The sequence below is a fragment of the Oryx dammah genome, unplaced genomic scaffold, assembly GCF_014754425.2.
Source record: "Oryx dammah isolate SB20612 unplaced genomic scaffold, SCBI_Odam_1.1 HiC_scaffold_5, whole genome shotgun sequence".
NCBI lineage: Eukaryota > Metazoa > Chordata > Mammalia > Artiodactyla > Bovidae > Oryx > Oryx dammah.
In genome coordinates this window covers 93,246,341-93,260,509 of record NW_024070189.1, presented here as the reverse complement: position 1 = coordinate 93,260,509, position 14,169 = coordinate 93,246,341, and the positions used below count along the sequence as shown (strand labels likewise).

The 14,169-nt window shown below is 49.1% G+C and overlaps 1 protein-coding gene across 4 annotated transcripts in view; it reads right to left on the bottom strand.

Moving 5' to 3' along the window:
* Positions 1–13,761, bottom strand: part of INSR (insulin receptor) — a 144,068-nt gene extending 130,307 nt beyond the window's left edge. For all 4 annotated transcript variants that reach the window (XM_040240604.1, XM_040240605.1, XM_040240606.1 and 1 more), the window contains exon 1: positions 13,644–13,761. In XM_040240604.1, coding sequence (XP_040096538.1) covers positions 13,644–13,743 — 100 coding nt within the window. In that variant the 5' untranslated portion in view covers positions 13,744–13,761. The remainder of the gene's footprint in view (positions 1–13,643) is intronic.
* Between the last annotated feature and the right edge of the window lie 408 nt (positions 13,762–14,169).

Genomic DNA, 14,169 nt, shown 5'->3' with positions numbered 1-14,169 from the left:
ACCAGCTACAAAAGGGATGAACCTTGAAAACAGGATGCTCAGTGAAAGAAGCCAGTCACAAAAGACCACATGTGGAATGATTCCATTTACACGAAATATCCAGAAGAGGCAAATCCATAGAAAGTAGAGTAGTGGTTTCAAGGGGTTCGAGAGAGGGAAATGCGGAGTGACAGATAAAGAGTATGGGACTTCTTTGGGAGGACTGATGAAAATGTTCTAAATTGACCATAGTGATGGTTGCCCAATTCTGTGAATGTACTAATGTATGAAAAGAACCTCTAAATGGTAAACTTTAAATAGGTGAATTGTATGGTATTTAATTAGCTCTCAATAAAGTTGTTGTTTAAAAATTAAATGACTATAACTACCCGGGACAACAAAGAATTGTTTTATTTGTTAATCTCCAATGACTCCAATGACTTGAATTAAAGTCATTAAAGCATAGCGGTGGTGGTGGTTGTTTGCTGCTCAGTCGAGTCCAGCTCTTTGCTACCCCATGGACTGCAGCCCACCAGGCTCCTCTGTCCATGGGATTTCCCAGGCAAGGATACTGGAGAGGGTTGCCATTTCCTTCTCCTCATTAAAGCCGTATGTGTCCCTATTAGTATAAGACAATAGAGCAATTTACTGGGGGGACAGAAAATACCCAGAGGATGTTAGAAGTGGTGCCAGCAATATATGTAGGACCTTGCACTGGTTTTTAAGACCTCTGGGTGGGAAACTGAAGGATGCTTCAGGTCCTCAGTAAGTGGCACCTGGTTAACCATCACTCTGCACACACAGATAGGGAAGGACCAGGGGGATCAGGGGAGGAGGGCAGTCCTGGTGACAGCTAACACACTCACTATGTGAAGCACTTGGTCATGTTCTGGCAGACATGTCCTCTCTCTCTCTTTTAAATTATTTATTTAAGTTTTGGTTACGTTCCGTCTTCATTACTATGCACGGGCTTTTTCTAGTTGTGGTGAGCAGGGGCTACTCTCTAGATGCAATGCTCAGGCTTCTCATTGCAGTGGATTCTATTGCTGCAGACGCAGACTTAGGCACACGGGCTCAGTAGTTGCAGCTCTGAGGCTCTAAAGCTGGGGCTCTGTAACTGTGGCACTCGAGCTTAGTTGCCCTGGGGCATGTGGAACCTTCCCAAACCAGGGATCAAACCCGTATTCCCTGCACTGGCAGGCGGATTCTTATCTACTATACCAGCAGGGAAGTCCTCTCTTGATGAATTCTAAAGCTAATCCCAGATAAACAAAATGGTCCATGCCCATTTTTGTGATGAGCAAGTCAAGATTCAGGCGGAATGAGTTGTAAGGGATAACTGAGATTTCAACCCAGCAATTAAAGGCAAAGTTTATGCTGTAACTATGTGACAGTCTCTCCACCTCTGTTTTTTCAAAAACATACCTAATGAAGAAGCAGGTGACTCAAATAAGGAAACAAAGAAACAATGTCCGTCCACCAGAGGAAGCTTGCTAAAGACAGTTTTCTTCCTTCACTCCTGCAGCACCTATCTGCTGAAAACCTGTTTCCACTGTTCCAGGGACTGGAAGTGCTTAAAAGAATAGGATACAAGCTGCCCTGGGTCAGTTGCTATTAACTATTCAAATCAACTGAAGGTATAACTGAGGAGGATATCTCAGTTCGTGAAGGACAGTGTCAAAGGCTAGAAGAAGTCATAAAAAAACAAGATACTTGACTAAGTCTGGGACAGTCGAGGAGGGCTTTCCAGAGGAGGTGACACCAGGACTAAAACCTATACAAACAGAGCAATAACGATTATTCTGTTCTGCCTACTTTATTGGAAGGTCAAGAGTGACAGCAAGCTACAGCTCATCCCTGTAGGGCACCAGGGTATGTAGGGTCTAGAATAGCCTTATCTGATAGAAACACGATAGAATTTTAAATTTTCTCTAAAAAAGTAAAAAAGAAACACTGAAATTAAATATACTTAATCCAATGTATCCAAAAATTTCACTTGCATATAAGCAATACTAAAAAAACAAAACTGCAAGATTTTTTTTCACATTATGCCTCCCAAATGCCATGTGTATTATACACTTGCAACATATCTCAATTTAGATGCTAAATTTTGATCAGAAATATTCAATCAGGATATGCATATTCCACAAAATGAATCATTGAAAATGTAGGGTTCTTTGTATCCCTCCCAAAAACAGTTGTTCAATAACAGAATCAAGTGTTGATTTTCTGACATTTCAATCAACTAAAGTTAAACAAGACTTTATGTTTCCTTTTTTCACATTTACGTTTCAATGAATTAAAGTTTGTTGTTGTTCAGTCTAAGTCACATCCGACTCTTTTTGACCCCATGGACTGCAGCACAATAGGCTTCCCTGTCCTCCACTATCTCCCTGAATTTTCTCAGACTCATGTCTATTGAGTCAGTGATGCCATCCAACTATCTCTTCCTCTGTTGCCCCCTTCTTTTGCCTTCAATATTTTCTAGCATCAGGGTCTTTTCCGATGAGTTGGCTCTTCGCATCAGGTGGCCAAAGTACTAGAGCTTCAGCATCAGTCTTTCCAGTGAATGTTCAGGATTGATTTCCTTTAGGATTGACTGGTTTGATCTCCTTGCAGTCTAAGGGACTCTAAAGAGTCTTCTCCAGCACCACAATTCAAAAGCATCAATTCTTCAGCACTCAGCCCTCGTCATGGTCCAACTCTCACATCTATACATCACCACCGGAAAAACCATAGCTTTGACTGTACAGACTATTAAAGTAAAAGTCTATTTGCCCTGGACACAATTTCAAGAGCACCATGTGGATAATGGCCACCATATTGGATAGTGCAACTATAGACTATTTCCATCAAAGCAGACAGTGCTAGTCTTGAAGTTCCCCTCTTGGCCAGAAGAATCTATGAATTTTGCAGCTGGAGAGAAGATGGATACGAGAGTCATCTTGGAAAGTGTCCCCTCTCCCCTGGTTTTCTCTTCATCATGAAAACAGCAAATAAGTACTGAGGATCTGGGAGGGAGAGGTCTAGAAGATTCTGAAACTTCTTTACAACGCTAAGAGTTACACTTTTTGCTTTCAAGCCTGTACATTCTTCAAACATTCTTCAAATGCTCCCTGGTGGCCTCTTCCGGGGCCACACGTTCCTCTCTGCATTCTTTCCGGTCTTAACACTGCTTCTTCCACAATTCAGGAGTCCTGGCCAACAAGTCTTGGGTTCAGGTGTCAGGCCACCACCCACACCAGTTTCAGGGCACACTAGAAATCCAACAGATCTGGGAACTTCCCTAGTGGTCCAGTGGCTAAGACTCCACACTCCCAATCCAGGGGGCCTGGGTTCCATCCCCGATCAGGGAACTAGATCCCACACACGCAACTGAGAGTTCATGTGCCGCAAGTAAAGATCCTGAGCACCTCAACAAAGATGGAAGATCCTGTGTGGCACAGCTAAGAGCTGGTGCGGCCAAAAATAAATAGATAATTTTTTTTTAAGAGAGAGAGAGAAACCCAACAGACCTGGCCTCCCACTCCAGCACAGGCACCCGCCAACAGTATAATCCTGAGTCATATATTTAATCTTTGTGTGCCTCAGTTTCCTCATCTATAAATGATGATAGTCATGTGATGAAGGGTAGGAAGAAAAGAGGAGAACCAGCATCCAGCCACATACACATTATCAGTTCTGCACTCCAAGCTACTTGGAACCAATTCCCAGATTTATTCCCTTCAGAAATTAGAACTTGGGCACACCAAGGTGCCAGATACCCTTATGAGTCTCCACCTGCCTGCTTTTAAGACTGGCTTTTAAAACTGACTTCAGCCAGAGCCTAGATAACATATTAAAAAGCAGAGACATCCCTTTGCTGACAAAGGTCTATATCATCAACAGTATGGTTTTTCCAGTAGTCATGTACAGATATGAGAGTTGGACCATAAAGAAGACTGAGTGCCAAAGAATTGATGCTTTTGAATTGTGGTGCTGGAGAAGACTCTTGAGAGTCTCTTCGACTGCAAGGAGATCAAACCAGTCAATCCTAAACGAAGTCCACCCTGAATATACACTGGAAGCACTGATGCTAAAGCTGAAACTCCAATACTTTGTCCACCTCTTGCACAGAGTTGACTCATTGGAAAAGACCTTGATGCTGGGAAAGATCGAGGGCAGGAGGAAAAGGGGATGACAGAGATGAGATGGTTGGATGTCATCACCGATTCAATGGACATGAACTTGGGCGAACTCCAGGAGATGGTGAGGGACAGGGAAGCTGCAGTCCATGGGGTCTCAAAGAATTGAACACGACTTGGCAACTGAACAACAACAACGAAAGTGTGTGAGATGGATTCTGCTGGAAATGGCTGGACACAGAAGGGCAGTAAATACCCTGAGGTGTGAGAGGCATAAGATTGGGGTCTGGGCAACAGGCAAACTGTCACCAAGACAGATTTCCTCAAAGAGGAAAGAAACTGAGGCTCAGAAAGAAACATGTCCTCCTCAAGGTCACGAGGCCAGAAGGAGACAGAGCTGGGATTTAAACCCAGCATATTAGTCTACTGCGCCATCCCTAACAAACAACCACAGACCAAGTGGCTGAAACAAGAGGAATTTATTTTCTCCCAATTCTGGAGGCCAGAAGTCCAAGATTAAGGTGTCAGCAGAATTGCTTCTTTCTGAAGCCTCTCTCCTTGGCTTGTAGACGGCCCACATGCTCTTCCCTCTGGGTGTGTCTGCATCCTAATCTCCTCTTATAAAGACATCAGTCTTAGCAGCAAATGGGCTTCCCAGGTGGCTCACTGCTAAAGAACCCACCTGCCAGTGCAGGAGATGTGGATTCACTCCCTGGGTCAGGAAGATCCCCTGTAGGAGGAAACAGCAACCCACTCCAGTGTTCTTGCCTGGGAAATCCCATGGACAGAGGAGCCTGGCTGGCCGCAGTCCATGGGGCCGCAAAGAGAAGGACATGGCCGAGCACATGACTGTTTAGCTTAGAGGCCACGCTGGTTATCTCATTTTACCTTGACTGCCTCTTTAAAGACCCAGTCCCCAAAGACAGTCACATTCTGAGACGTTAGAGGGTTGGGACTTCAGCATGGGAGTTTGTGGGGAGGGACAAAATTCAGTCCATCACACATAGGTCCTTAAGATTCCCACACCTGTGTCCTTAGTTATCACAAGACCACAGTCATCTAAGGAACCAGCATCAATTCGGACTCGGTCCCCAGGGAGGTGGTGTGCGGCCGGGGGCTGAGGCACCATTGTTGATGAACCTGGAGAGGGCCAGACAGAACCAGTGGCAAGACAACAGGCTCAGACTGGGGTACAATGAGCCTGTGGGGCCCTTTGGGATGCTCTGGGATGTGGATCCAGTGGGTGTTGGGAAGATGTAGACCCGGAGCTTGGAGAGAGGGGTGGATGCAGGCAGAAGTGATGACAGTATGTGCTAAAACCAAGAGGAAAAAAGGATGGGAGGGGTATGGGAGGTCTGGAGAGCACAGTATTTAAGATCAGGGAACCAGAGAGAGAACCAAAGACCCACAGTCACCCCGACACCCATATCTTCCACGAGCTTCTCTGAAAGCTCCAGAACAGCTAGGCTTATCCCTCCAGTCAATTCCATACCTCTGTATAGACCACCCCAAGGACATCACCCATCAAACCACAAGGTTAAAAGGGACTTCTATTCCATTTCAAGAGTCCTACCTCTTCATGTATACAGATCATGCCACGAAAGACACCGGAAAAAAGTACCAAGAGAAGTCTTGGGACTTTTCTTGGAATCAGCCTGCCAATGCAGGGGACACAGGTTTGATCCCTGGTCCGGGATGATCCCACATGCTGTAGAGCAACTACTGAACCTGGGCAGAAGCTTGCACACCCTAGAGCCTGTGCTCCGCAACTAGAGAAGCCGCTTCAATGAGAAGCCAGCGCACTGCAACTAGAGAGTAGCTAACGTGCAACAATGAAGACCCAGTGAAGTCAAAAATAAATAACAAAGTTTTAAAAGAGAAAACCAAGAGAAGTCTTATAAGAACAACAACAAAAAAGTAGCAGATGTCTTCAATACCACGTAACTGGATATAATTAGGAAGAAACCTCTTGGTGAGAATTTACCCATTTTCTAATCTCCTGCAAGGAAACCAGATCCATGGTTGAAAACAGATTAGCAACAAGAAGTCACAGAAAGGCCATCAGAAAACAGGGGCAGCCCTGCTTTCTTTATCCCTTTGTGTCCAACCACTACCTTTTCCCACACTCTGAATAAACACAGTTTTTTGAAAGTACCTATGTTTTCCACCTTCTCACAAAGGCATGGGAGAGAAGCGAGCACTTCCTGGTAACAGCCTGCTCTTCCTGAACACGAAACAGAAGGTACCCTCTCAACCTGATAGGACACCATCCCCTGAACGAATTGAAAGAAAGGCTCCGATTTGACATCAAATTTTAATCCCCATCAATCTGCCTCGAACTCCACCTGGAACTCATATCCAGTCTGCACTGGGCAACACAGAACGAATCTCACTCCGCTGGAAACAAAAGAGGTTTCTAGAAGCCCCAACAGCCACTGGGGAATGGCTCAGCACCAGGGTCAGCAGAACACAGGGGGACCTCCCTGCTCCTTGAAACACAGCTCGGGGCTCTCGGCCATCTCTCATCTCTCAAGGGCTTCCCAGGGGGCTCAGTGGTAAGGAATCCCCCTGCCAAAGCAGGAGATGTGGGCTTGATCCCTGGGTCAGGAAGATCCCCCGGAGGAGGAAATGGCAACCCACTTCAGTATTCTGGCCTGGGAAATCCCATGGACAGAGGAGCCTAGCGGGCTACAGTCCACGGGGTTGCAAAGAGCTGGACACGATGGAGTGACTAGCCAACAAGCGTGCACATATATAGAACTGAATTACTTTGCTGTACACCAGAAACTAATACAACATTGTGAACCAAGTATACTTCAATTAAAAAAACTTTTAAGGATGTTTGTCTTAATCCTTGGGGATTCATGAATCCACAACAGGAGAGATGCAATGAGATGCAAGATGCCACCTTGTTTGATCTGAGCTGGAACATGCCTGTCAGATGATCCCAATTTTTTGCCACTTGTGCCTCCTGGTGCATGTCCAGGAATAACCATTAAAGCTCTGAGTATTTATTTTGGAATTACAAATGTGCTTTACTGTGCTTAGTCACTCAGTCGTGTTTGACTCTTTGCGACCCTATGGACTGCAGCCTGCCAGGCTCCTCTAACCATGGAGATTCTCCAGACAAGAATACTGGAGTGGTTGCCATTCCCTCCTCCAGGGGATGTTCCCAATTCTGGGATCGAACCCAGGTCTCCCACATTGCAGGGGGATTCTTTACCATCTGAGCCACCAGGGAAGCCAAATAAATTTCACAAATAGGTGGATTCACAAATATGGAATCCAGAAAAAATGAGAATCTTGGTTGGGAAGATCCCCTGGAGAAGGAAATGGCAACCCACTCCAGTATCTTGCCTGGAGAATCCCATGGACAGAGGAGCCTGGTGAGCTACAGTCCACGGGGTCGCAAAGAGTTGGACACGACTGAACAACTTCTCTTTCACTTCACTTTATGAGTAATGAAGTTTTCAAGCTTAAGACTATTGATCCAATTATAAGATACTTATTAAAAATATTTATTCGTTTATTTGGCTACCCTGGGTCTTAACTGTGGCTTGTGGGATGTCTGGTTACAGCATGTGGGATCTTAAGTCCCTGACCAGGGATCAAACCCAGGCCCCTTGCATTGGGAATATGGAGTCTTAGCCACTGGACCACCAGGGAAGTCGCAGGAATTAAGACACTTTTAAAAATCTAGCGAAAACTACAGGGATGCAAAATGCTGCCAGGGGTTTGAGGTAGGGATGGCATAACGATAAAGGGGTGGCCAGAAAATCCCATGGACGGAGGAGCCTGGTAGGCTGCAGTCCATGGGGTCGCTAAAAGTCCAGCACGACTGAGCGACTTCACTTTCGCTTTTCACTTTCATGCATTGGAGAAGGAAATGGCAACCCACTCCAGTGTTCTTGCCTGGAGAATCCCAGAGACAAAGGGCCTCTATCTATGGGGTCGCACAGAGTCGGACACGACTGAAGCAGCAGCAGCAGCAGGAGCTTGGGTGGTGGTAGATGGGACACTTCCGAGTCCTAACTGTGGGGACAGTTACACAATTCTATGCAGGGATTAAAATGCAAAAACTGTACACACCAAAAAAAAAGTCAGATTTACTGTACCACCATTTTTATAATAAAAATATTTAAAGATCCACACCAAACAGGGACGTCCCTGGAGGTCCACTGGTTAAGAATCTGCCTTCCAATGCAGGGGATACAGGTTTGATCCCTGGTTGGGAGAACTAAGATCCCACATGCTGCTGGGCAACTAAGCCCGTGTGCTACAACTACTGAAACCCCCGGCTCTAGAGCCCAGATGCCACCACTAGAGAGAAGCCCATGCACCACAACTAAGACCTGAAGCAGCCAAATAAATAAAGAAATACTTAAAACAAAAAGATACACACCAGAATAGGACACGCGCCTGTGTATGTGTGTGCGCATGTATAAGCTCAGTCATGTCTGACTCTTTGGGACCCCAGGGGACCGAACCTGCCGGGCTCCTCTGTCCGTGGGATTATCTGGGCAAGAATACTGGAGTGGGTTGCCATTTCCTTCTCCAGGGCATCTTCCCGACCCAGGGATCAAACCTGGGCCTCCTGCACTGGCACGTGCATTCTTTGCCACTGGGCCACCTGGGAAGCCCAAAAGTAGCACAGTCATCTCCCAAGACAGAAACACAATGGTTTTAGGGACAAAAGGGAACTTTTATTTTTCCCCCTGTAAACTTGTGCAATTTTTTTTTTTTGCAATGAGAATGCAGTCATTATTTTAATTTAAAAACCATAAATATGATCCAATTGCAAAACATAAAGCAAGTCACTCCCACTGTGTTCTTCATAGAAATTTACATAAGGGGTTCTCAAGAGGCCCCTCAAGTGGTATCTCCCAGCAGATACCACTTTCTCTTGGCACTAGAAACAGGGCTGATAGCACAGAGTCCTCATTCAATGCCAAGAAGACGGTTTAAACAAATAAACCCAAAGATCTCTCAGACACACACACCCAAAGAAGGAACATCACTGTTATTTTCTCACCATCAGAACCCATACATTCAGCACAGCAAACGGTATCAGTTTCTTTAATAAGGCTTGCTCTGTAAAGGGAAAAACACAGTGTTTTTCCTGGGCATTTCATTTAACTTGATTCATTCAAAGTCGAACCAGGGACCACACAAGCTATGAGGCATGTCATAATGATCCTCGAGGAGTTTGTTCTAAATCCAGAGTCGGCAAACTTTCTCTGGAAAGGGCCCAAGTGTAAATATTGTTGGGAGCCACGCGATCGCAACCGTTCAACTCTGCCCTTAGAGCACAAAAGCAGCGATAGAGGATGCGTGAACCAACGGGCATGGCGGCATGCCAATAAAACTTTATTTACAAAAACAGGCGTGGGCGGGCAGGGTTTGACCCCTGTTCTAAAGACTTTGACCACATATAAATTAACAAGTGAGCGTAAGAGAGAGAGTCAGAGTAGGGAATGGCCGTCGATGAAGACCAAGATAATAAGCCTGGAAAAGGAGCAGAGGAAAAGAAGAGAGAGAATGGGAGGAGCCAGGGACAGGTGAAAACTCACCAGGAGAGGGGAAGCAAAACCCAGAGAAGTCAGCTGGGGTGAGGCTGCCATTGGTAGGTGAGGAACGACTTTTGTTAACACCATGGGCAAAGCAACGGAGACACAAGCCAGATGCTGTGGGCAGAGCAGTGGGTGAAAGGTGAGAGAGCAAGGGTGATGAGTGCCCATCAGCGGTTGGGGGAGGCTTGACAGAGGAAGGCAAAAGGTGGGTGGTGGGTACGGGGCCCCTGGGGAGTATTGAGTGTTTATAGGCTGAAAAGAAAAAGGCTTCTGGGTGGATGGAGATCCCTGAACAGAGGGGAGAGAGGAGGGGACCTAAGTGCATAAGTGTCCTGCATACTAAGTCACTTCAGTCGTGTCTGACTCTTTATGACCCCATCGGCTGCAGCTTGGCAGGGTCTTCTGTCCATGAGATTTCCCAGGCAAGCGTACTGGAGCAGGTTGCCATGCCTTCCTCCAGGGGAGCTTCCTGATCCAGGGATTGAACCCGCACCTCATGTGTCCCCTGCATTAGCAGGTAGGTTCTTTACCACCAGCACCAAAAGCAGTGGTTCTCAATCAGAGGACAGTTGGTGGTGTCTGGAGACACTTTTTAGTGGTCATGACTTGGAGAGGGGCGTTGCTACTGGTCAGAGACCGCAGACAGTGAGCAACATCTTAAGATACACAAGACAGCCCCCTGCAACCAAGAACTATCCAACCTCATAGATCAAGAGCACGGAAATTGAGGTCTATTCTAGCCTAAAAATAAAGGATGTCAATGAGGACGTGGAGTGAGGTGGGGGCCCTCGGGGTGAGGCTCGCCCCCAGTGACCTCTATGAATGAGCAGGGCAGGGTCGAGAGGCAGGTCACCAGGAGGGAAGCAAAGACTAGGAAGAACCTCAGAGAACTGACCCAGAGAACAGAAGTTCTGATCTGAGGGTCCCGGAGTGCACCAGAGAACCCACAAGAGAAACACTAGGTTCCACCCTCGAGATGTAAGGCGATCCAAAAGCAACATCTAGCACCTCAACTCATCAATTCACTGCCCCCGCCAAGATTCAGTTTCCACTATAATTAATCCCACTTGGCCTTCATTCTCTGACTCTGCAGTGCTCCTGGGTCATCTCGGGCCAGAGTAGGTCAACCCAAGGAGACATGGGAGGGAAAACCACTGCCCAGTTCAGCCAAGCCACAGAGACTCCACAGAGGGGATGAAATGGGCTGGCACATCCCACGTGACATCGAGAGAGTCCTCAGTCCTTCAAAATCCCACTGATCTCCCTCAACCCCACCCCCACCTCAGACAGAATGGCACACTGCTTGCTGCTGGAGATTAACCAACGATCTGGAAAGTTCCTTGCCCCTCCCCAGACCTCCGAAGGGCATCACATGTCATTTATTCGAGAGTATTTTGTTAACCTTTATACCACAGGGGTTAGGGTGGGGAGGCTCAGAGTCCCAAGAAGAACCTTCTGTTAAGAAACCTTTTATTAACAAACCGGAGTTCTCATCTCAGCACTGCCACCTCATCCAAGTTCCTCACCTTCGAAATGGATGATAAACCTTACCTCAGAGGGCTGTGGTGAGGATTAATCGAGATTATCAATGCCGAGTGTGTAGAATTGTGCCTGCGGAGCCTTTGCTTATATTTGTGTCAGTTAGGTTTTATCTGGAGAATAAAGGAGCCATGACTTGGACTCCTGGGAGAACAGGAAGGATAGGAGTTGAATCTAGAACAAATATTTAGGACTTCCCTGGTGGTCCAAGGGCGACAAATCCTCCTGCCAATGCTGAGGACAGGGGTTCGACCTCTGGTGTGGGAAGACCACATGTGCTGCAGAGCAGCTAAGCCCGAGTGCCACAGCTGCTGAGCCTGCACTCTAGGGCCAGGGAGCCACAACTATTGAGCACGCGAGCCACAGCTACTGAAGCCGCGTGCCCTGGAGCCCGGTCTCCACAACAAGAGAGGCCACCAGAAAGAGAAGCCCGCGCACAGCAATTAGAGAGTAGCCTCGATGCTCACACCTAGAGAAAAGCCCAGCACAGCAATGAAGACCCAGCACAGTCAAAATAAATAAATTTATCAAACATCTCCTACGTGTCAGGGGCTGCTCTAGACTCTGGAACTGTGGCAGTGAACAGAGAAACATAAGCCTCTCCCTCATGGAAGCTATAAACATGCAAAAAGTGGTAAATCCATCCACTGACCCCTGAAAGTGAAAGTCGATCAGTCGTATCGGACTCTTTGGGACCCCATGGACTGTAGCCCACCAGGCTCCTCTGTCCATGAGATTCTCCCGGCAAGAATACTGGAGTGGATAGCCATTCCCCTCTCCAGGGATCAAACCCAGGTTCCTACAGGCAGATTCTTTACCATCTGAGCCACCAGGAAAGCCAGCCCAGGCACAAATCCACCATTAATTACTAAAGCTACCAGGAACAGAGGAGCAAGGAACTGCATACATACACAGGTGTGTATCCACACACAAACACACATGGGCATGGATGTGCAAAGCCGGATACAGATCTAACAGCTGGTCTGGGTTTTTGTGGGTTTTTTTTAACGAGAGCCTAAATCCACTGCTATCCTTGCTTAGAGGAGCACTCACTGTATACCAGGCACTCGGGTGCTTGGAGACGTTGCCTAATTGGCAAAGGTGCGCCACAAACCCGGTTTGTCAACTCCAGAGCCCCCACGTGCTTTCTCGTGCATCCCCACTCACCGACAGGCAACTCAGGAACTTCTGCTCCTTCCCTGCCTGACCCCTTCCTCATCGGGACTGATTTCCTTTTATGGAGAAATCTGAAGAAGTAACCCAACACATATTTTGAAAGCAGGGCCTCCGCCATCATGGTGGGAAACCCCAGCTATATTCTCTTCAAGGATTTTCCATCCTTGACCTGCAGCCAGAAAGACCTGCTGTCAAGCCCAAGGAAAATGCTGGGACTTGCCCCTCTCCCCATACCAGGGAGCTGCTAGCCCAGGGACACTCACGAGGGAGAATGAGAAGGGAGACCGGCAAGGTGCTGGGCTGACCACAGGTTAGAGACCTGCCCAGCCGACAGGCAAAAGGGTAGAGGAGAGAGGTTACCAGGGGTTCCTGGGGTGTGGGCAGCTGGGCAGAGCCCTGGGCAGAGCCAGAAGAGGTTTGTCTTCTCTCTAGCTCTGATTCTGGGGCAAGTGAATTCTGTGTCCTTCCTGAGCCTCAGTCTACTCCTCTATGAAATGGACCAACAACAGTATCAGCCTCCACGGGCTGTGGCAGAGATCCAGAGAGATAAGACCGGCCAGCCCGAGGCATCTGGTGACACTAGCTATAATAATCATAAAAGCCAACACTACTGCTACTACAGCTGCGCTGTTGCCAAGGGCTAGAGCTTGCCTCCGACATCTGGAAACAGAATTCCAGAGTATCGACATGGAACTGAAGTCAGGGGTAGCCGTGGGTCTAGATACCAGAAAGAAAGGGGCGGGTTCTACACTTCCTCGGCCCCTGGGCGAGCGTCACCAAGCTGCTGGGATCCCAAGGGACCACCCTGCCTTCAGTCAGTCACCCTCGATTCTCACTCCAAACCGTCTGTGCTCGGGGCATTTGGCTGTCCGAGAGTGTCCGATGACCCTACTTCTCGGAGGCGACCCAGAGAGGACGTGTGTCCCGTCTCTGGAGCCAGGTGGTGGGCTCAGAGAGGCCCAGACACGGGGGTTCGAGGAGCGCTCTCGGGAGAGGCGCCCGCGGAGGGGCGGGCACTAGGGCAAGGTTCCTCCAGCCCGGGGCCGCATGCGGGTCGTGGAACCGCTAGCCCAGGCGGGCAAAGGCCAAGGTCAGCGGCTTCCCGCCCCCCGCGAGGCCGGAGAAACCGTCTGAGCCACCAGCCCTCCGACGGAGGGGGGCACTCCGTCCACAACGGGGGGTGGTTCCATTTTGGCAAAGGGTCCCCTCCCCACCCGCGCGGCTTCCCGCCCACTCCGGGACCCCCCAGACTCACCTTCTCCAGGGTACAGGTGGCCAGCGGCGCCCACCAGCAGCGCGGCGACGACCACCATCAGCAGCACGGCTGCCGCCCCCCTCCCGCCCCCGGCGCCCATGGCTGCGGGAGTGCGGGGTGCCGAAGGATCAGAGCGCGAGGCGCTGGCTGGCGGGGTGCATACTCCGAAGCGGCCGCCCCAGAGGCGCTGGGGGTCGCGCGTCCTTCTCTTCCACGCGGGCAGCCCAAGGTCCCGCAGCCTGCGCCCGGGAGGACTCTAGATACGGCCCCGGGAGGGGCGCGCGGCCTCCGCTGCTACGAATCCGGCAGCGCGGCCGGGTGGAGACGGTCCCGACTCCGGGCCCCCGCGGCCCGCGCCCCCGTCCCGACGATCTTAGGGCCCGGAGCCCCGCGCTGCGCCCCCCTGACTCTAGGCTCTTGGCCCCGAGCGCTCCGGAGCTCCGATCTTCGGACGCGCGGACAAACGGACGTGCGGACAGGCGGGCGGGCACCTGGGCTGGCGGGTAGCGGGCAGGCGGCGGGAGCC